The sequence below is a fragment of the Moschus berezovskii genome, chromosome X, assembly GCF_049115385.1.
Source record: "Moschus berezovskii isolate FMDL1 chromosome X, NW_MosBer_1.0, whole genome shotgun sequence".
NCBI classification, from domain to species: Eukaryota; Metazoa; Chordata; class Mammalia; order Artiodactyla; family Moschidae; genus Moschus; species Moschus berezovskii.
The window spans coordinates 103,000,974-103,023,510 of NC_142488.1; the positions used below are offsets into that span (position 1 = coordinate 103,000,974).

Consider the following 22,537-nt stretch of genomic DNA (forward strand, 5'->3'; position numbering starts at 1 on the left):
GATAAAGCCCACTCTTACCACTAGGCAATCCTCTCATGAGTTCTTCTCTGGCTCCTACTCTTGGTGAAGCCAATTAAAGGCTTGGTGAAGATGGCATTAAATGCATCAAAGCTAAAGTTGAACCAAGATAGATTCATTTGTATGGATCAAGTCCATGAAATCTTTATTTGATATCTAGAGTTCAATTAACAATCATCAAAACACCTTTCTCAGCTTATATCTTTCATTTATTTAGTCAAATTTAAGTGTGAGGAAATTTGCACTTGGTTATTGCTGGCAGCCGTTGTCTGACTTTTCCCTTCTTCAGTAATATTCAATAATAGGTGACACATTTAACAAACAGATATTGGATTGCCATTGAGCAACATCTTAGTAGTATATAGTAGTATATAGAATCAAATCCCTAGTGGGGACTTGAGAAAGTCACTGTGCTTATTGGATCTCATTAGCTATAAATGAGACCACTGATTGATCTGCATGGTCCCTCTCCTTGTAGGTTTCAGTTCAAGCTCATGATTCTTTTTTTCTATTTAAAATATGATGCATTAATTTCTTATTTTTATTGAGATACAATTGACATAAAATTATATTAGTTTCAGATGTACAACACAATGATTCACTGTATGCAGATATTATGAAATGATCACCAGAGTAAGGCTAGTTAACATCCATCACCACCACACATTTTTTCTTATGATAAGAAATTTTAAGATCTACTCTTTTAGCAACTTTTAAATATACAATATAGTATCATAAAATATGACTTCCCTGATGGCTCAGATGGTAAAGAATCTGCCTGCAGTGCAGGAAACCCAGGTTTGGCCCCCGGGTCAGGAAGATCCCCTGGAGAAGGGGATGGCTACCCACTTCGGGATTCTTGCCTGGAAAATCCCATGGAGAGAGGAGCCTGGTGGGCTATGGTCCATGGGGTCATAGAGTCAGACGTGATTAAGCAGACATCATTAACTATAGTAACCATGCTATACATCACCAGTACTTATACATTTAAACAGAAGTTTGTACCTTTTGACTCCATTTACCTATTTCACCCAGTGCCCACTCCTGGCCTCTGGCAATGACCAACCTATTTTCGGTATCTAAGAATTTATTTTTATCTTTTGTCATTGGTTGTTTTTTTCCAGATCATACAGTACTTGTATTTGTCTGTCTGACTTATTGATATTTCACTTAGCATAATGCCCTCAAGGCCAGCCATATTGTTGCAAATGTCAAGATTTCCTTGCTTTCTAAGGCTCAATAATATTCCATTATATACATTTTCTTTATACATTCATTCATTGGTGGACATGGTAAGGTTGTTTCTATGTCATGTCTACTGTAAATAATTTTGCAACGAACATAGGGGTATCTTTTCAAGTAAGTGCCTTTGTTTCCTTTGAATAAATACCCAGGAGTGGAATTGTTAGATCATATGGTAGTTCTATTTTTAATTTTTTGAGGAACCTCCATAGTGGCTCTACCAATTTACATTCCCACCAACAGTGCACAAATGTTCCCTTTTCTCTGCATCTTTACCAACACTTGGTATTTCCTGTATTTTTTGATGATAGCCATTCTGACAGGTGTGAGGCAATATCTCACTGTGGATTTTATTTGCACTTCTTTGATGATTCATGATGTTGAGCACCTTTCCGTGTACCTGTTGGACATTTGTCATCTGCATGTCTTTTTTTGAAAAATGTCTATTCATGTCCTCTGACCATATTTAAATTAGATTTTTTAAACTATTGATTATATGACTTCTCTCTCTCTACATATATATATATATATATATATAGGATACTAGCAGCTTATCAGATATATGATTTGCGTATATTTTCTTCCATTTGGTGGGTTACCTTTTCATTTTGTTGATGGTTTCCTTTGCTGTACAGAAGTTGTTTAGTTTGATGTAGTTCCACTTGTTTAATTTTGCTTTTGTTGCCTTTGTGTTTGGGGTAAAATCCAAAAAAAAAAAAATTAATTGCCAAGATCCATGTCAGGGAGTCTACTGCTTATGTTTTTCTGCTGGGAATTTTACGGTTTCAGGTCTTATGTTAAAGTCTTTAACCCAATTTCAGTTTCTTTTTATGTATGGTGTAAGATGTGGCCAAGTTTCATTCTTTTGCATGTGGACATCAAGTTTTCCTGATACCATTTATTGAAGAGACTACCCTTTTCCCATTGTATATTCTTGTTTCCATTACCACAGATTAACTGACCCATGTGTGTGTTTGTTTCTGAGCTCTGTATTCTCTTCCATTGGTCTATGTGTCTGTTTTTATGCCAACAGTATACTGCTTTTGACTACTATAACTTTGTAATATAGTTTGAAATCAGGAAGTGTGGTGCCTCTAGTTTTGTTCTTCTTTATCAAGATTCCTTTGGTTATTCAAGGTGTTGTGTGGTTCCATACAAGTTAATTTTTTCTTTAAATGAAGAAAAAAGAAGAAAGTCAATTCCCTAAACTTGACTGGTGGGTAAGGGCCAGGTAAGTGATTTTCCAGGGGAGTAGAGCAGTCACTAGGGGAGGACTGGGACACCAGGACATCTGGAAGATGGACTGAGAAATAGGAGAGCAGATCCGAGCAAAAGGGGTTTGAGATATTTTTTGCAACTGTAAGTTTTTATTTTGAGATCTGTATCTTCCTTCTCTGCCTCAGATTGTTTATCTGACACACACACACACACACCCAAAAACACACACACACACACAATCTCTTTCTCTCAAGAAGATAAAACACACATAAGGAGTAGATATCCCAGAAGACCAGAGAGAGGCCTTAGGTAGACTGCATATGATCTTAGAATTCAGAACACGAAAACTTTTCTATGTATCTTTGTATCTTTCTTCTATGATCAAGTTTTACAGGACAATTTAGGTGCCTTTATGAATGCAAGTCAAACCAAGAGGCACTTTAAAATTTCCCATGAACATTCCACTGAAACTCTTTCAGAATTCCATCAGGTCCAGCCACTGCTGTATTTATTCGTACTCTGATTACACTAAAAGATTGATAGGGAACTCAGGCTGAGTCCAGGTGGTGGGGGTGGGGGAGACAGGATGCAATACTGGGTATTTTCCATGGTGTTTCTGACATTTGTTTCTGAAAACAATAGAGCTAAAGTGTATTTTAAAGGGAAAAAAATCTCAAATGACTCAAGACACACACTCACCAATAGAGAGGGGGAGAGTCAATGTAGTATACACAGGACAGTGAATCAGGAGACAGGCTCTACTCATAGCTCTGACTTTAACTTGCTTTGTGACCTTATATAAATTGCTATACCTCTCTATATCTCAGGATTTCCTCATTATAAAATAGGCATATTGCCATCTTCTGTGCATGCACTTTTGAGGATCAGATTAGCTCACATTCAGGAGAACACATTACAAATCTGATCCATTCATAAAGTACAAAGAGACCTTACCTTAGAATCATATGCTACTGTTAACACAATGGTTTTATAAACTTGTTTGAAAACAGCGATCTGACATTAGAAGTATTTACCTTCTCTAAATTCTCAATGGGGCTCATTTGTGTACCCAACACTTATAGGCCATTGGGTATGAAGGAATCCCATAATAGTTCTGTAGCTCTAAGAGGATTTGAATATCACAGCAAAGCTAAAATATGTGTATTAGGACATCAGTTGAAATCAACTGAAATCTTTGCTTCTATTGTCCTTCCTATCCCCTTCATCTCTCTCAAACCAGTCAGGGTAAGAAGCTTTGTTCCTTGGGTAGGGTCCATGTCTTTCTTGGCTCTGATCTCTCCCTTCCCAAAATATAGAGCACATAGTAGAGTATAGAGCCTAGAGCAGAATCAAAGCAATGCCATCATTTGACTCTCTACTCCCCAGCACATTCTACTTTGTTAGGAAGCCCATCACCTATTTTAAGTCAAATACTGTGCTGGGTCCTTCAATACACTTTTTCTTATTTTATTGCAACTACAACACTACATGATTAGCCCACCAGGCTCCTCTGTCCATGGAATTTTCCAGGCAAGGATATTGAAGTGGATTGCCATTTCATTCTCCAGTGGATCTTCCTGACCCAGGGCTCAAAGTCACATCTCCTGCATCTTCTGCATTGGCAGGCAGATTCTTTGCCACTGAGCCACCTAGAATACCCCATGACATCATTAGTATCCCCCATTTCACACAGAAGGAAACTGAGACACAGACATCAACTGACTTTACCCCATAGGTGGCAGAGCCTGGATACCAACCAAGTTGTTTGACTCCATACTCTATGATCTTTTAGTATACCATGCTGCCTCTCAAGGAAAAGGGAACAAAAGCCTGGACACTGGACACTCAGGGTACTTTTCTCCTAGTTCATCATCCATCCTCACAATATCTAAGATATGTGAGGATGCTTCTACACTACCTGAATTTCCAGAGTATTAAAGAAAGGTCTAAGAAGAAAGGCTGTACTTCTAGTATTGTCATTCCCAAATCTTGGTATTCACAAGCTTGGCATTCCTGTCACATCATAAAATATTTCTTTTAAATTCTATTACATGTTTTACCATTGCTCCTAGCAACTCTATATTACAAGGGAACAACTGCTAATAGAATTGTCATTGTCATGTATGCTTGGCCAGTTGACTAGAAATGAGTCAAGAATGGCACATATTATCTCATGTTTTTAGTATTAACCAGGAAGCTGTATATTGTCACCCTGCTTATTTAACTTATATGCAGAGTACATCATGAGAAACGCTGGGCTGGATGAATCACAAGCTGGAATCAAGATTGTTTGGATCAATAACCTCAGATATGCAGATGACACGAAATGGCAGAAAGTGAAGAAGAACCAAAGAGCCTCTTGATGAAAGTGAAAGAGAGTGAAAAAGGTGGCTTAAAACTCAGCATTCAGAAAACTAAGATCATGGCATCCGGTCCCATCACTTTATGGGAAATAGATGGGGAAAGAGTGGAAACAGTGGCTGACTTTATTTTGTTGGGCACCAGAATCACTGCAGATGGGGACTGTAGCCATGAAATTAAAAGGCGCTTACTCCTTGGAAGGAAAGTTATGACCAACCTAGACAGCATATTAAAAAGCACTACTTTGCCAAAAAAGGTTCGTCTAGTCAAGGCTATGGTTTTTCCAGTGGTCATGTATGGAAATGAGAGTTGGACAGTGAAGAAAGCTGAGCACTGAAGAATTGATGCTTTTGAACTATGGTGTTGGAGAAAACTCTTGAGAGTCCCTTGAACTGCAAGGAGATCCAACCAGTCCATCCTAAAGGAAATCAGTCCTGAGTATTCATTGGAAGGACTGATGTTGAAGCTGAAAGTCCAATACTTTGGCCACCTGATGCGAAGAGCAGACTCGTTTGAAAAGACTCTGATGCTGGGAAAGATTAAAGGCAGGAGGAGAAGGGGACGACAGAGGATGAGATGGTTCGATGGAATCACCGACTCAATGGACATGAGTTTGGGTACACTCCAGGAGTTGGTGATGAACACGGAGGCCTGGCGTGCTGCAGTCCATGGGGTCACAAAGAGTCGGACATGACTGAGTGACTGAACTGAACTGAAGGAAGGTCCTAATGTAGGGGCATGTTATTGGAGAATATGGGCAGCAAATGCAAGCCTCAGAAGAATAAGAGACATGAGCAGTTGGAAAAATGCAACAGTGAATCAAAAAAGGGGCTAGGAGGACTTGACTCAAGCAAAATTCTGTAATCCCTTCATCCCTATGGATTCACAGAGCACAGTGTTAGTGCACTAAGGAGAGGGGCACAGTTGTATTTAGGCAAACATATGGTGCAGGAGAGAAGGGTAAATAAAGGAGATGAGAAAAGTAATGATCCTGTGGTAAACACAATTGAAGGCCATCAACTTGGGACAGAGACAGCCATAAACAAAATTGCCCTTTCGGGAACTAAATCCTTAGCAGTGGTGATTGGTGCAGAAAATTGCCAAATGATTACATGCAACTCACATCTCCAGTTTTTAACTCTGGTATTTTATCGCTGCATTAATCAAAGCAACAACTGATTCTATTAGAATAATATTATGCCCATACCAAAATCCAGCCAACATCTCAAGAAAGAAATCTACAGATTAACAAATATAGATGCAAAAATCCTTAGCAAAATATGAGCAAACCAAATCCAGCAATATATAAAATGGATTACACACCATGATCAAATAGGATTTGTCCCAGAAATTCAAGGTTGGTTTAATATATGAAAAATCAGTCATTTCTTCTATGATTTGTTCATTATTCATCAGTGTGTTGTTCAGCCTCCATATGTTGGCATTTTAAACAGTTTTTCTCCTGTAATTGAGATCTAATCTTACTGCATTGTGGTCAGAAAAGATGGGCCAAAGAACTAAATGGACATTTCTCCAAAGAAGACAGAAAGATGGCTAACAAACACATGAAAAAATGCTCAACATCTCTCATAATCAGAGAAATGCAAATCAAAACCGCAATGAGATACAATTTCACACCAGTCAGAATGGCTGCTATCCAAAAGTCTACATGCAATAATTGCTGTGTGGAGAGTAGGGAACCCTCTTACACTGTTGGTGGGAATGTAAACTAGTACAGCCACTATGGAGAACAGTGTGGAGATTCCTTAAAAAACTGGAAATAGAACTGCCATATGATCCAGCAATTGCACTCCTGGGCATACACACTGAGGAAACCAGAATTGAAAGAGACACGTGTACTCCAATGTTCATCGCAGCACTGTTTATAATAGCCAGGACATGGAAGCAACCTAGCTGTCCATCTGCAGACGAATGGATAAGAAAGCTTTGGTACATACACATAATGGAGTGTTACTCAGCCATTAAAAAGAATGCATTTGAATCAGTTCTAATGAGGTGGATGAAACTAGAGCCTATTATACAGAGTGAAGTAAGTCAGAAAGAAAAACACCAATACAGTATACTAAGGCATATATATGGAATTTAGAAAGATGGAAATGATAACCCTGAATACGAGACAGCAAAAGAGACAGAGGTGTATAGAACAGTCTTTGGGACTCTGTGGGAGAGGGTAAGGGTGGGATGATTTGGGAGAATGGCATTGAAACATGTATATTATCATATGTGAAACGAATCAGCAGTTCAGAGTCAATGCATGTTACAGGATGCTCTGGCTGGTGTGCGGGGATGACCCAGAGGGAGGATTAAGGGAGGAGGGAGGTGGGAGGGGGGTTCAGGAAGGGGAACTCATGTACACCCGGGGCAGATTCATGTCAATGTATGGCAAGACCAACCAATATAATATTGTAAAATAATTAGCCTCCAATAAATATTTTTAAAAATTTTAAAAAAAAAGAAAGAAAAGATGCTTGGAATGATTTCAATTTTTTTGAATTTACCAAAGCTAGATTTATGGCCCAGGATTGGCGTGCTGTGGTTCATGGGGTTGCAAAGAGTTGGACACAACTAAGTGACTGAACTGAACTGAACTGAACTGATGTGATCTATCCTGGAAAAGGTTCCATGTGCGCTTGAGAAAAAGGTGAAGTTCATTGTTTTGGGGTGAAATGTCCTATAGAGATCTATTAGATCTAAATGGTCTATTGTATCATTTAACGCTTGGGTTTCCTTGTTAATTTTCTGTTTAGTTGATCTATCCATAGGTGTGAGTGGGGTATTAAAGTCTCCCACTATTATTGTGTTGTTAATTTCCCCTTTCATACTTGTTAGTAATTGTCTTACATATTGCGGTGCTCCTATGTTGGGTACATAAATATTTATAATTGTTACATCTTCTTCTTGGATTGATCCTTTGATCATTATGTAGTTTCCTTCTTTGTCTCTTTTCACAGCCTTTGTTTTAAAGTCTATTTTATCTGATATGAGTATTGCTACAACTGCTTTCTTTTAGTCTTTATTTGCATGGAATATCTTTTTCCAGCCCTTCACTTTCAGTCTGTATGTGTCCCTAGTTTTGAGGTGGGTCTCTTGTAGACAACATATATGGGGGTCTTGTTTTTGTATCCATTCAGCCAGCCTTTGTCTTTTGGTTGGGGCATTCAACCCATTTACGTTTAAGGTGATTATGGATAAGTATGATCCTGTTGCCATTTTCTTTATTGCTTTGGGTTCGAGTTTATATACCCTTTCTGTGTTTCCTGTCTAGAGAAGATCCTTTAGTATTTGTTGGAGAGCTGGTTTGGTGATGCTGAATTCTCTCAGCTTTTGCTTGTCTGTAAAGCTTTTGATTTCTCCTTCATATTTGAATGAGATCCTTGCTGGGTACAGTAATCTGGGCTGTAGGTTACTTTCTTTCATCACTTTAAGTATGTCTTGCCATTCCCTCCTGGCCTGAAGAGTTACTGTTGAAAGATCAGTTGTTATCCTTATGGGAACCCCCTTGTGTGTTATTTGTTGCTTTTCCCTTGCTGCTTTTAATATTTGTTCTTTCTGTTTGATCTTTGTTAATTTGATTAATATGTGTCTTGGAATATTTCGCCTTGGGTTTATCCTGTTAGGGACTCTCTGTGTTTCTTGGACTTGGGTGATTATTTCATTCCCCATTTTAGGGAAGTTTTCAGCTATTATCTCCTCAAGTATTCTCTCATGGTCTTTCTTTTTGTCTTCTTCTTCTGGGAATCCTATGATTCAAATATGCATAGAAATGAATGAAAATGAAAACACAACAACCCAAAACCTCTGGGACACTGTAAAAGCAGTGCTAAGGAGAAGGTTCATAGCAATACAGTCACACCTCAAAAAATAAGAAAAAAGTCAACTAAATAACCTAACTCTACATCTAAAGAAACTAGAAAAGGAAGAAATAAAGAACCCCAGGCTTAGTAGAAGGAAAGAAATCTTAAAAATTAGGGCAGAAATAAATGCAAAAGAAACAAAAGAGACCATAGCAAAAATCAACAAAGCCAAAAGCTGGTTCTTTGAGAAGGTAAATAAAATTGACAAGCCACTAGCCAGACTCATCAAGAAACAAAGGGAGAAGAACCAAATCAATAAAATTAGAAATGAAAATGGAGAGATCACAACACAGAAATACAAAGGATTATTAGAGAATACTATCAGCAATTATATGGCAATAAAATGAATAACTTGGAAGAAATGGACAACTTCTTAGAAAAGTACAACTTTCCAAAACTGAACCAGGAAGAAATAGAAAATCTGAACAGACCCATCACAAGCATGGAAATAGAAGCTGTAATCAGAAATCTTCCAGCAAACAAAAGCCCAGGTCCAGACAGCTTCACAGGTGAGTTCTACCAAAAATTTAGAGAAGAGTTAACACCTATTCTACTCAAGCTCTTCCAGAAAATTGCTGAGGAAGGGAAACTTACAAACTCATTCTATGAGACCACCATCACCCTAATAACAAAATCTGGTAAAGATCGCACAAAAAAAGAAAACTACAGGCCAATATCACTGATGAACATAGATGCAAAAATCCTTAACAAAATTCTAGCAATCAGAATCCAACAACACATTAAGAAGATCATACATCATGACCAAGTGGGCTTTATCCCAGGGATGCAAGGATTATTCAATATCTGCAAATCAATCAATGTAATACACAACATTAACAAACTGAAAAATAAAAATCATATGATTATCTCAATAGATGCAGAGAAAGCCTTTGACAAAATACAACATCCATTTATGATAAAAACCCTCCAGAAAGTGGGAATAGAAGGGACATATCTCAACATAATAAAAGCTATATATGAAAAACCCACAGCAAACATTATCCTCAATGGTGAAAAACTGAAATCATTTCCCCTAAAGTCAGGAATAAGACAAGGGTGCCCACTCTCACCGCTACTATTCAACATAGTTCTGGAAGTTTTGGCTACAGCAATCAGAGCAGAAAAAGACATAAAAGGAATACAAATCGGAAAAGAATAAGTAAAACTTTCACTGTTCGCTGATGACATGATCCTCTACACAGAAAACCCTAAAGACTCTACCAGAAAACTACTAGAGCTAATCAATGAATACAGTAAAGTTGCAGGATATAAAATCAACACACAGAAATCCCTTGGATTCCTATACACTAATAATGAGAAAATAGAAAGAGAAATTAAGGAAACTATTCCATCACTGTTGAAACGAAAAGAATTAAATACATAGGAATATATCTACCTAAAGAAACAAAAGACTTGTACATAGAAAATATAAAACACTGGTGAAAGAAATCAAAGAGGACACTGATGGATGGAGAAATATACCATGTTCGTGGATTGGAAGAATAAATATTGTGAAAAGGAGTATACTACCCAAAGTAATTTATACATTCAATGCAATCCATATCAAGCTACCAACGATATTTTTCACAGAACTAGAAGAAATAATCTCACAATTTGTATGGAAATACAAAAAACCTCGAATAGCCAAAGCAATCTTGAGGAAGAAGAATGGAACTGGGGGAATCAGCCTGCCGGACTTCAGGCTCTACTACGAAGCCACAGTCATCAAGACAGTATGGTACTGGCATAAATAGAGAAATATAGATCATTGGAACAAAATAGAAAGCCCAGAGATAAATCCACACACCTATGGACACCTTGGAGAATTTTGAGCATGACTTTACTAGCATGTGAGATGAGTGCAATTGTGCGGTAGTTTGAGCATTGTTTGGCATTGCCTTTCTTTGGGATTGGAATGAAGACTGACCTTTTCCAGTCCTGTGGCCACTGCTGAGTTTTCCAAATTTGCTGGCATATTGAGTGCAGCACTTTCACAGCATCATCTTTCAAGATTTGAAATAGCTCAACTGGAATTCCATCACCTCCACTAGCTTTGTTCGTAGTGATGCTTTCTAAGGCCCACTTGACTTCACATTCCAAGATGTCTGGCTCTAGGTCAGTGATCATGTTATCGTGACTATCTTGGTTGTGAAGATTTTTTTGTACAGTTCTTCTGTGTATTCTTGCCACCTCTTCTTAATATCTTCTGCTTCTGTTAGGTCCATACCATTTCTGTCCTTTATGGAGCCCATCTTTGCATGAAATGTTCCCTTGGAATCTCTAATTTTCTTGAAGAGATCTCTTGTTTTTCCCATTCTGTTGTTTTCCTCTATTTCTTTGCATTGATCACTGAGGAAGGCTTTCTTATCTCTCCTTGCTATTCTTTGGAACTCTGCATTCAGATGCTTATATCTTTCCTCTTCTCCTTTGCTTTTCGCCTCTCTTCTTTTCACAGCTATTTGTAAGGCCTCCTCAGACAGCCATTTTGCTTTTTTGCATTTCTTTTCCATGGGGATGGTCTTGGTCCCTGTCTCCTGTACAATGTCACGAACCTCCGTCCAGAGTTCATCAGGCACTCTATCTATCAGATCTAGTCCCTTAAATCTATTCCTCACTTCCACTGCATAATCATAAGGGATTAGATTTAGGTCATATCTGCACCAGAGATCTAATTGCCAACATCCGCTGGATCATGGAGAAAGCAAGAGAGTTCCAGAAAAACATCTATTTCTGCTTCATTGACTATGCCAAAGCCTTTGACTGTGTGGATCACAGTAAACTGTGGAAAATTCTGAAAGAGATGGGAATACCAGACCACCTGACCTGCCTTTTGAGAAACCTGTATGCAGGTCAGGAAGCAAGAGTCAGAACTGTACATGGAACAACAGACTGGTTCCAAATTGGAAAAGGAGTGCGTCAAGGCTGTATATTGTCACCCTGCTTATTTAACTTCTATGCAGAGTACATCATGAGGAATGCTGGGCTGGAAGAAGCACAAGTTGGAATCAAGATTGCCGGGAGAAATATCAATAACCTCAGATATGCAGATGACACTACCCTTATGGCAGAAAGTGAAGAGGAACTCAAAAGCCTCTTTTTTTTTTAAATTTATTTTATTGGAGGCAAATTACCTTACATTAATATATTGGTTGGTTTTGCCATACATTGACATGAATCTGCCCCGGGTGTACATGTGCTCTCCCTCCCGAACCCCCCTCCCACCTCCCTCCTCCCCGTATCCTCCCTCCATGTCATCCCCGTGCCCCAGCCCCAAGCATCCTGTATCATGCGTCGAACATGGACTGGTCACTTATGATAATATACATGCTACAATGCCGTTCTCCCCAATCATCCCACCTTCACCCTCTCCCACAGAGTCCCAAAGACTCTTCTATATGCCTATGTCTCTTTTGCAGTCTCGTATACAGGGTTCAGGTTACCATCTTTCTAAATTCCATATATATGCATTAGTATACTGTATTGATGTTTTTCTTTCTGGCTTACTTCACTCTGTATAATTGGCTCCAATTTCATCCACCTCATTAAAACTGATTCAAATGCATTCTTTTTGATGGCTGAAAAATACTCCATTGTATATATGTCCCAAAGCTTTCTTATCCATTCATCTGCAGATGGACATCTAGGTTGCTTCCATGTCCTGGCTATTATAAAGAGTGCTGCAATGAACATAGGAGTACATGTGTTTCTTTCAATTCTGGTTTCCTTGGTGTGTATGCCCAGGAGTGTGATTGCTGGATCATATGGCAGTTCTATTTCCAGTTGTTTGAGGAATCTCCACACTGTTCTCCATAGTGGCTGTACTAGTTTGCATTCCCACCAACAGTGTAAGAGGGTTCCCTTTTCTCCACACCCTCTCCAGCATTTATTGCATGTAGACTTTTGGATAGCAGCCATTCTGACTGGTGTGAAATGGTATCTCATTGCGGTTTTGCTTTGCATTTCTCTGATTATGAGGGATGTTGAGCATTTTTTCATGTGTTTGTTAGCCATCTTTCTGTCTTCTTTGGAGAAATGTCTCTTTAGTTCTTTGGCCCATTTTTTGATTGGGTCACTTAGTTTTCTGGAATTGAGCTGCAGGAGCTGCTTGTATATTTTGGAGATTAATCCTTTATCAGTTGCTTCATTTGCTATTATTTTCTCCCATTCTGAAGGCTGTCTTTTCACCTTGCTTAGAGTTTCTTTTGCTGTGCAGAAGCTTTTGATTTTAATTAGGTCCCATTTGTTTATTTTTGCTTTTATTTCCAATATTCTGGGAGGTGGGTCATGGAGGATCCTACTGTGATTTATGTCAGAGAGTGTTTTGCCTACGTTCTCCTCTAGGAGTTTTATAGAATCTGGTCTTACATTTAGCTCTCTAATCCATTTTGAGTTTATTTTGGTGTATGGTGTTAGGAAGTGTTCTAATTTCATTCTTTTACAAGTGGCTGACCAGTTTTCCCAGCACCACTTGTTAAAGAGACTGTCTTTTCTCCATTTTATATTCTTGCCTCCTTTGTCGAAGATAAGGTGTCCATAGGTGCGTGGGTTTATCTCTGGGCTTTCTATTTTGTTCCATTGATCTATATTTCTCTATTTATGCCAGTACCATACTGTCTTGATGACTGTGGCTTTGTAGTAGAGCCTGAAGTCTGGCAGGTTAATTCCTCCAGTTCCATTTTTCTTCCTCAAGATTGCTTTGGCTATTCGAGGTTTTTTGTATTTCCATACAAATTGTGAAATTATTTGTGCTAGTTCTGTGAAAAATATCGTTGGTAGCTTGATAGGGATTGCATTGAATGTATAAATTACTCTGGGTAGTATACTCATTTTCACAATATTTATTCTACCAATCCACGAACACGGTATATTTCTCCATCTATTAGTGTCCTCTTTGATTACTTTCACTAGTGTTTTATAGTTTTCTATGCACTCAAAAGCCTCTTGATGAAAGTGAAAGAGGAGAGTGAAAAAGTTGGCTTGAAGCTCAACATTCAGAAAACAAAGATCATGGCATCTGGTCCCATCACTTCATGGGAAATAGATGGAAAAACAGTGGAAACAGTGTCAGACTTTATTTTTTGGGGCTCCATAATCACTGCAGATGCTGATTGCAGCCATGAAATTAAAAGACCCTTACTCCTTGGAAGGAAAGTTATGACCAACCTAGATAGCATATTAAAAAGCAGGGACATTACTTTGCCAACCAAGGTCTGTCTAGTCAAGGCTATGGTTTTTCCCGTGGTCATGTATGGATGTGAGAGTTGGACTGTGAAGAAAGCTGATCGCCGAAGAATTGATGCTTTTGAACTGTGGTGTTGAAGAAGACTCTTGAGAGTTCCTTGGACTGCAAGGAGATCCAACCAGTCCATTCTAAGGGAAATCAATCCTGGGTATTCATTGGAAGGACTGATGCTAAAGCTGAAACTCCAATACTTTGGCCACCTCATGCGACGAGTTGACTCACTGGAAAAGATTCTAATGCTGGGAAAGGTTGGGGGCGGGAGGAGAAGGGGACGACGGAGAATGAGATGGCTGGATGGCATCACCGACTCTGTGGACATGAGTTTGAGTGAACTCAGGGAGTTTGTGATGGACAGGGAGGCCTGGCGTGCTGTGATTCATGGGGTCGCGGAGAGTCGGACACGACTGAGCGACTGAACTGAACTGAACTGATGGACACCTTATCTTTGACAAAGGAGGCAAGAATATAAAATGGAGAAAAGACAGTCTCTTTAACAAGTGGTGCTGGGAAATCTTGTCAGCCACTTGTAAAAGAATGAAACTAGAACACTTCCTAACACCATACATAAAAATAAACTCAAAATGGATTAGAGAGCTAAATGTAAGACCAGAAACTATAAAACTACTAGAGGAGAACATAGGCAAAACACTCTCCAACATAAATCACAGCAGGATCCTCCAAGACCCACTTCCCAGAATATTCGAAATAAAAGCAAAAATAAACAAATGGGACCTAATTAAAATTAAAAGCTTCTGCACAGCAAAGGAAACTATAAGCAAGGTGAAAAGACAGCCTTCAGAATGGGAGAAAATAATAGCAAATGAAGCAACTGACAAAGAATTAATCTCCAAAATATACAAGCAGCTCCTGCAGCTCAATTCCAGAAAAATAAACGACCCAATCAAAAAATGGGCCAAAGAACTAAAGAGACATTTCTCCAAAGAAGACAGAAAGATGGCTAACAAACACATGAAAAAATGCTCAACATCCCTCATAATCAGAGAAATGCAAAGCAAAACCTCAATGAGATACCATTTCACACCAGTCAGAATGGCTGCTATCCAAAAGTCTACAAGCAATAAATGCTGGAGAGGGTGTGGAGAAAAGGGAACCCTCTTACACTGTTGGTGGGAATGCAAACTAGTACAGCCACTATGGAGAACAGTGTGGAGATTCCTCAAAAAACTGGAAATAGAACTGCCATATGATCCAGCAATGGCATTCCTGGGCATACACTCCGAAGAAACCAGAATTGAAAGAGACACATGTACTCCAATGTTCTTTGCAGCACTGTTTATAATAGCCAGGACATGGAAGCAACCTAGCTGTCCATCTGCAATCAAATGGATAAGAAAGCTTTGGTACAGATACACAAGGGAGTATTATCCAGCCATTAAAAATAATACATTTGAATCAGTTCTAATGAGGTGGATGAAATTGGGGCCTATTATACAGAGTGAAGTAAGCCAGAAAGAAAAACACCAATACAGTATACTAATGCATATATATGGAATTTAGAAAGATGGTAACCTTAACCCTGTATACGAGACAGCAAAAGAGACGCAGGTGTATAGAAGAGTCTTTGGGACTCTGTGGGAGAGGGTGAGGGTGGGATGATTTGGGAGAATGGCATTGAAACATGTATATTATCATATGTGAAACTTATCACCAGTCCAGTTTCAACGCATGATACAGGATGCTCGGGGCTGATGCATGGGGCTGACCCAGAGGGAGGATATAGGGAGGAGAGAGGTGGGAGGGGTTTCAAGAGGGGGAACACATGTATACCTGGGGTGGATTTGTGTCAATGTATGGCACAACCAACCAATATAATATTGTAAAGTAATTAGCCTCTCCAATAAAAAAATTTAAAAAGAAAATCAATCAATAAATACATATGATTATCTCAGTAGGTGTAGAAAAAACACTTGACAAAATTCAGCACCTTTTCATAATGAAAACACAACACTAGGAATAGATAAAAGGGAACTTTTTCTACCCAATAAAAGCCATCTATGAAAATAGCCTATGCATGCATGCTCAGTCACTTCAGTCATGGCCAACTCTTTGCGACCCTATGCACAATAGCCCATCACGTTCCTCAGTCCATCAGATTCTCCAGGCAAGAATACTGTAGTGGTTTACTCCAGGGGATCTTCCTGACACAGGGATCAAACCCATGTCGTCTGTGTCTCCTGCATTGCAGACAGATTCTTTACTGTTGAGACACTGGGAAAGTCCAAAAATGGCCTCACCAACATCAATACTTAGTGGTGAAAAACTGGATGATTTACCCCTAAGATCACAGATAACACAAGAATGTTCACTCTTACAAGTTCTATTCAACATTGTCCTGGAGGTTCGAGCCAGGGCAATTACACAAGGAAAAGATTGGAAAGGAAGATGTAAAACTTCTCTCTTCTCAGATGACATGATCAGGTATATAATGAATCATAAGCAATCCACTAAAAAATCATTAGAATTAGCAAAGGTGTTCTGCAAGGTTGCAGGATACAAGGTCAATCCAGAAAAGTCATTTGTATTTCTATACACTAACATGGTCTTCCCAAGTGGCACTAGTGGTGAAAAACCCACCTGCCAATGCAGGAGATGCAAGAGACCCAGGCTCAATCCCTGGATTGGGAAGATCCCTTGGAGGAGGGCATGGCAACCTACTCCAGTATTCTTGCCTGGAGAATCCCATGGACAGAGGAGCCTGGTCGGCTACAGTCCATAGGGTGGCACAGAGTCAGATACGACTGAAGAAACTTAGCACACACACATACTCTAACAATGAGCAATCCAAAAATAAAATTAAGAAAACAATTCCATTTACAATATCATCAAAAACAACAGAATACCTAGGGATATATTTCAGCAAACAAATTGTAAGACTTGTATACTGAAAACTAAAAAATATCATCAAAAGAGATTTAAGATAACCTGATTCACTGGAAAAGACTCTGATGCTGGGAGGGATTGGGAGAGGGAGGAGAAGGGGACGACAGAGAATGAGATGGCTGGATGGCATCACCGACTTGATGGACATGAGTTTGAGTGAACTCCGGGAGTTGGTGATGGACAGGGAGGCCTGGCGTGCTGTGATTCATGGGGTCACAGAGAGTCGGACCTGACTGAGCGACTGAACTGAACTGAACTGATTCACTGGAACATCATCTTGTGTTCATGGGTTGGGAAACTTAATATGACTAAAGAGGTTATACACTCCAAACTGATGTATAGATTCAATCCAATTTCTATCAGAATCCCAGCTCACTTTTTTGCAGAAATTGACAAGCTGAACCTAAAATTCACAGGGAAACACAAGGGGGCCAGAGTAGCCAAAACAATCTTCATAACTTTAGATTTGGCACTACTAATTGTATTCTTAGATATGACACCAAAAATATAAGCCACAAGAGAAAAATTAGATAAAAGCAGATTTCATTAAAATTAAATAATTTTGTATTTCAAAGGATGTCATCAAGAAAGTGAAAACATAACCTACAGAATGAAAAAAAGTACTTGCAAATCATATATCTGAAAGGGGTTTAATGTCCAGAATACATTAAGAATTCTTACAACTCAACAAAAAAGGCAAATAACCCAGTTAAAAATCGGCAAAGGACTTGAATAGGCATTTCTCCAAAGATACAGAAATGGCCAATAAGTAAATGAAAAAATGCTTAACATCAGTCATGAGGGAAATGAAAATTAAAGTCACAATAAGATATCATTTCACACGCATTAGGAGGGCTATAATTTTTAAAATGTAAAATAAGTATTGGTGAAGATGCTGGAAAATTGGAACCCTTGTACATTGCTGGTGGAAATGAAAAATGATGCAGTCACTTTGGAAAACAACTTGCAAGGTCCTCAGAAGGCTTAAATATAGAATTATCACTTGACACAGAAATTCTGTGCCTACCTAGATATACACCCAAGAGAAATAAAAATAGATTTCAATACAAAAATGTGTACACAAATTGTTATAGCAGTATTATTCATTATAGCCCCAAAGTAGAAAGGCCGAAATATACATCAACTGTTGCCACTGCTGTTGCTACTGCTGCTAAGTCACTTCAGTCATGTCCGATTGTGCAACCCCATAGACGGCAGCCCACCAGGCTCCTCTGTCCCTGGGATTCTCCAGGCAAGAATACTGGAGTGGGTTGCCATTTCCTTCTCCAATGCATGTATGCATGCTAAGTCACTTCAGTTGTCTCTGACTCTGCGCGACCCTATGGATAGCAGCCCACCAGGCTCTTCTATCCATGGGATTCTCTAAGCAAGAATGCTGGAGTGGGTTGCCATTTCCTTCTTATTACATCAACTGATAAGTGGATAAATAAAATATAGCTATACGATGGAATATTATTCATCCATGAAAGGCAGAAGTACTGATACAAGTTACAACATGGATGAACCTTGAAAACATTATGCTAAGTAAAAGGAGTCAGACCCACAATGCCACATGTTATATGATTCCATTTATCTGAAATGTCCAGAACAGGCAAATCTATATTGACAGTGGTTGCCAGGGTCTGGGCACAGGGAGGAATGAGAAGTGGCTGCTAATGGGTAAGGAGTTTCTTTTGGGGATTGTGAAAATATTCTGAAATTGGATAGTAGTGATGATTGTACAACCATGTGAATATAGTAAACCCCACTAATTGTACACTTTAAAAGGGCAAATTTTATACTATCCAAATTTTATATCAATAAAACTGTTACTTTTTTCAGTTAAAAAATAAACTTTACTTTTTAGAGCAATCTTAGGTTCACAGCAAAGTTGAGCAGACAGTTACAGAGATTTCTCCTCTGCACCCTGTCCCACACTCACATGACCACCCTCACTGTCAACATCCCACAGTGGAGTGGAAATTTTTTTATAATTGATGAATCAACATTGACACATCATAACCACCCAAAGTCCATAGGGTATATTACAAATCATTCGTGGTATCATACATTCAATATGCTTGGACAAAGGTGCTTAGTCATTCAGTTGTGTCCAACTCTTTGCAATCCCATGGACTTTAGCCCACCAGGCTCCTCTGTCCATGGGATTCTACAGGAAAGAATCTTGGAGTGGGTTGCCATTTCCTTCTCCAGGGGATCTTCCTGACCCAGGGATCGAACCTGTGTCTCTTGCATTGGCAGACGGATTCTTTACTGCTGAGCCACCTGGGTGTGTCCACCATTATAGTAGATAGTCTGACAGAATAGTTTCACTGCCCTAAAAATGCTCTGTTAATGCCATTATTTATTTTTTTTTAAAAAAAGTAGAATTATAGGAGTAAGAACCCAGTAGGAGATGTGTGCTAAATCTTCAGCTTTCACTACCCTGGTTAGCAGCATCAGTGTCTTGCTTCTTTTTTCTTCAGTCCCTGCCCCCAAAGTTTCTTTTTGAGTTTCTTTACTCCTTCCTTCACCTATGGCAGAATCATTGTGTTTACCAGTCAGTCCCATCCTGAGCCAGGAACAGTGGACAGGCATGCTAGGGTCTTCATTTTGTCACATCTTCTCTACAGCCCTTTCCTTATATTATGTTTGTACAGTAAACAACTCCCTTCAAAAATGAGTCAGGTAAGGCTCAAAAATCAGTCTGAGGCAAAAGAGAGAAAAGGGAAGTATGGGAGCATAAGCTACAGCTAATGGGTGGCCTCATTGTTCCAAAATCCTCTACTACAATTGAAGATACTCAAGGAAACCTAGACATTCCATCCTGGTAGTTTGGACAAGTATTTTGAAATTTTCCAGGTAGAGTTCTAATCTATTCCCAATTCACAATAATGAACTTAAGCCATCCTCAGAGAAGTTGGCAACCATAGAAGAGTCCAAAGTTATTTCTTTCACCCATTTTAATATTTAACACCTCTTGTCATTAACATGCCAGTAATAATGTAAGAATACCAGTAACAATTCTCAATGTTTAACTTAGGTTCCTAATGCATGATGTAAAACAAATTACCTCTTGTTATATGCTCAGTGGAGAGTTAGAAGAGATACTATTGATTTGTATTTGGAAAATAGTTGCCTAGAAAGAAATACTAATAGAGTCTAGGACTTATTCAAAGCATGAGAGATCTGCAGTCTCTAAGCATTTTGAATCCCTCTGTAGATAAAACTGAAACCGTTAGTCGCTCAGTCATGTCCAACTCCTTGCAAACCCATGGACTGTGGCCCACTAAGCTCCTCTGTCCATGGGATTCTCCAGACAAGAATACTGGAGTGGGCTGCCATTCCCTTCTCTAGGGGATGTTCTGGACCCAGGGATGGAACCCAGGTCTCCTACATTGCAGGCAGATTCTTTACCATCTGAGCTACCAGGGAAGCTCTCTGTAGACAGGGTTGCCCTAAATTGGTCACAAAACTCTGGGTAAAAGTACATAAGGGTGTGGTAACATCGTTAAAGAAGCAGAATGTATGTTCAATCCTTGTAAATTAGCAAGGCCACATGAGACTGACCAAGATACTACTTCCCACAAGCTAACACAATGAGAGACTCAGGCAAGCACCACTAGCAATTACAGGCCCCTCTAAGAGCACTTTGAGAAACTGATTCCCTGTCACTGTCATCTTGCACAAGCCATCTTACCTAACTGAAATTGATTGGAGACATTCCCACATGTTTGCATTATCTCCGGGCTATTCCATCCTAAGGGGTATAATGCACAGCCTGAGCTTATCAGCAGTCCTGGAAAAAAAAAATACACACAGGCAGAAAAAAGTATAACAGGCCTCTGTCATCCCAACATCCCCTCTGGATTAGCTCAGCTCAAATTCTGCCTCTTCCACTCAGCGTTTACCTTTCCTCTTTTACCCTAGATATCTATGACACTATCAACTCAACAGGATGTCTTTACTGTGTCATGGGTGGTGAGCTGCAACAGATAGTAAAGGGGCCAACTCATAAAAAAAAAAAGGACAGTATTGGGGATTGAGACCAACCAATGTACTTTTTACAGCCAAAATGTGTTTGCCAATGATTCACAAAGCTGAGTTGGCCTCTCCAACCAGACTCCTCTTCTATCTTGGTCTGATTTACAAAGAACAACAAGGTAGAGACAGCTACTTGTCCCTATAATTCAGCCTTTTCTAATAGTCAGGTCAGTCTCTACTAGTTGAAGATAGGTCTTGATTTCTATAACTTGAAGTCAGTTGCCAGACTGAGATCTACACAAAGTATACACGTTATGTAGGCTTCTACTAGTAAGCAGGGGACCACACTCCCTCCTCCAGAAACACTTCTGAGAGACCATTCCAGCTTCATGCTAAGCATTCCTACTTTCTTTAGCTTTCAAAACCTTCCACTGTGCCCCTTGCCTTCATCTCATTTTGTTGAGGTCATTTAATTATTAGAGGGCAACTCTGTGCGATCTTAGTGATAACCTTACTCTTCTGACCAGAGATATAAATCTGGGTCTACTTGCTGGTACTGCCTTTTAAGGACATTTGCATCAACTACAGCTCTTGTTTGCTGCCTAGGTTTACATTTTGTAACCTGTGACCCACTCTCCCTTGCCTTTGGTGATCATGAATTGGACTAAGCATTGACATCTGACACAAGAGCAACCAAATTCGTTGGCTGGCCAGTAATGGGTGATATATCATGCTCTGAAGAGAATAGCTGGGCCAGATTCTTGTTTCTGGAAATTTTAATCAAGGAACACAGAAACATCGTGCTAGTTAGCAGATGGAACAGAAGATAGGAAAAAAACACCAGGAGGTAAAATCAAGTCTGTGTCAAGCTGAAGCCAAGTTCAATCCAAAGTTATGAATAGACATCAGTTCTGGGTAAGCTGAGCAAACTGATTGGTAAAAGAAGAGAACACAGTGGCAGAAATCAGATACACCATGAAGGGAAACTCCATACTGTTCCTGAAAGAGGGAATTCAGTCCTTGTCAATGGCTTTCCAGTTCCACTTTTCTTATGTTATAATAAATCCTCTTTTCATTGGAGAACTCAAGACTCTGCTACTTACAACCAAGAGAGTCTAACTACAAGAACACTATACTTGAGTGCTACACCACAGGTCATGGGGCGGTCACCTACCATGAGTGTGGATGCAGAACCTAACATAGTATAGAGCCCCCACAAAGCAGGTATTTGATAAATGGTGACTGACTGGCATATTTAGAGGTTCCAGAAAGGTTCCAGACAGTGAAAGGCAAGCTGCTCCAGGGACTGCGGGTCTCACCTTTACTTCTCTTTCCTCACTGAGGAAGATTCTATGTATACACTCTGAGAAGCTAATAAGCCCACTTTGCCTTCAGCTGAAGCCTTTTTGAAGAAGATCTTAACATACTCGCTAAGCTTGTCGGCAACATGGCAACATGAGCTGTTCTCAATATTCAGTGAGGCCAGAGAAAAAGATATGGACCTAAAGAAAAAACAAAAAAAGTTTAAATAGGAAAACAGAAGGAACTTTCTGATGGTGAAAGAGGGTTTAGAAACTAAAAAGAATGACCAATTAAGGTTAGAAATTCCCTTCGGTGGAATGCTTAAAATTAGAAAACATTCTTATCTGTCTGATAGTCTTAAAGGAAATGAAACTGGTCACTCAAAAGACTTTTC

General features: G+C 39.3%; 1 protein-coding gene across 1 annotated transcript in view; it reads right to left on the reverse strand.

Moving 5' to 3' along the window:
• The window catches only part of LHFPL1 (LHFPL tetraspan subfamily member 1), a 61,989-nt gene that overhangs the window by 27,156 nt on the left and 12,296 nt on the right, over positions 1-22,537 (reverse strand). Inside the window, exon 2 of the mRNA XM_055437639.2 lies at positions 20,558-20,656. Within this exon, the coding sequence (XP_055293614.1) occupies positions 20,558-20,656 (99 nt within the window). The remainder of the gene's footprint in view (positions 1-20,557; positions 20,657-22,537) is intronic.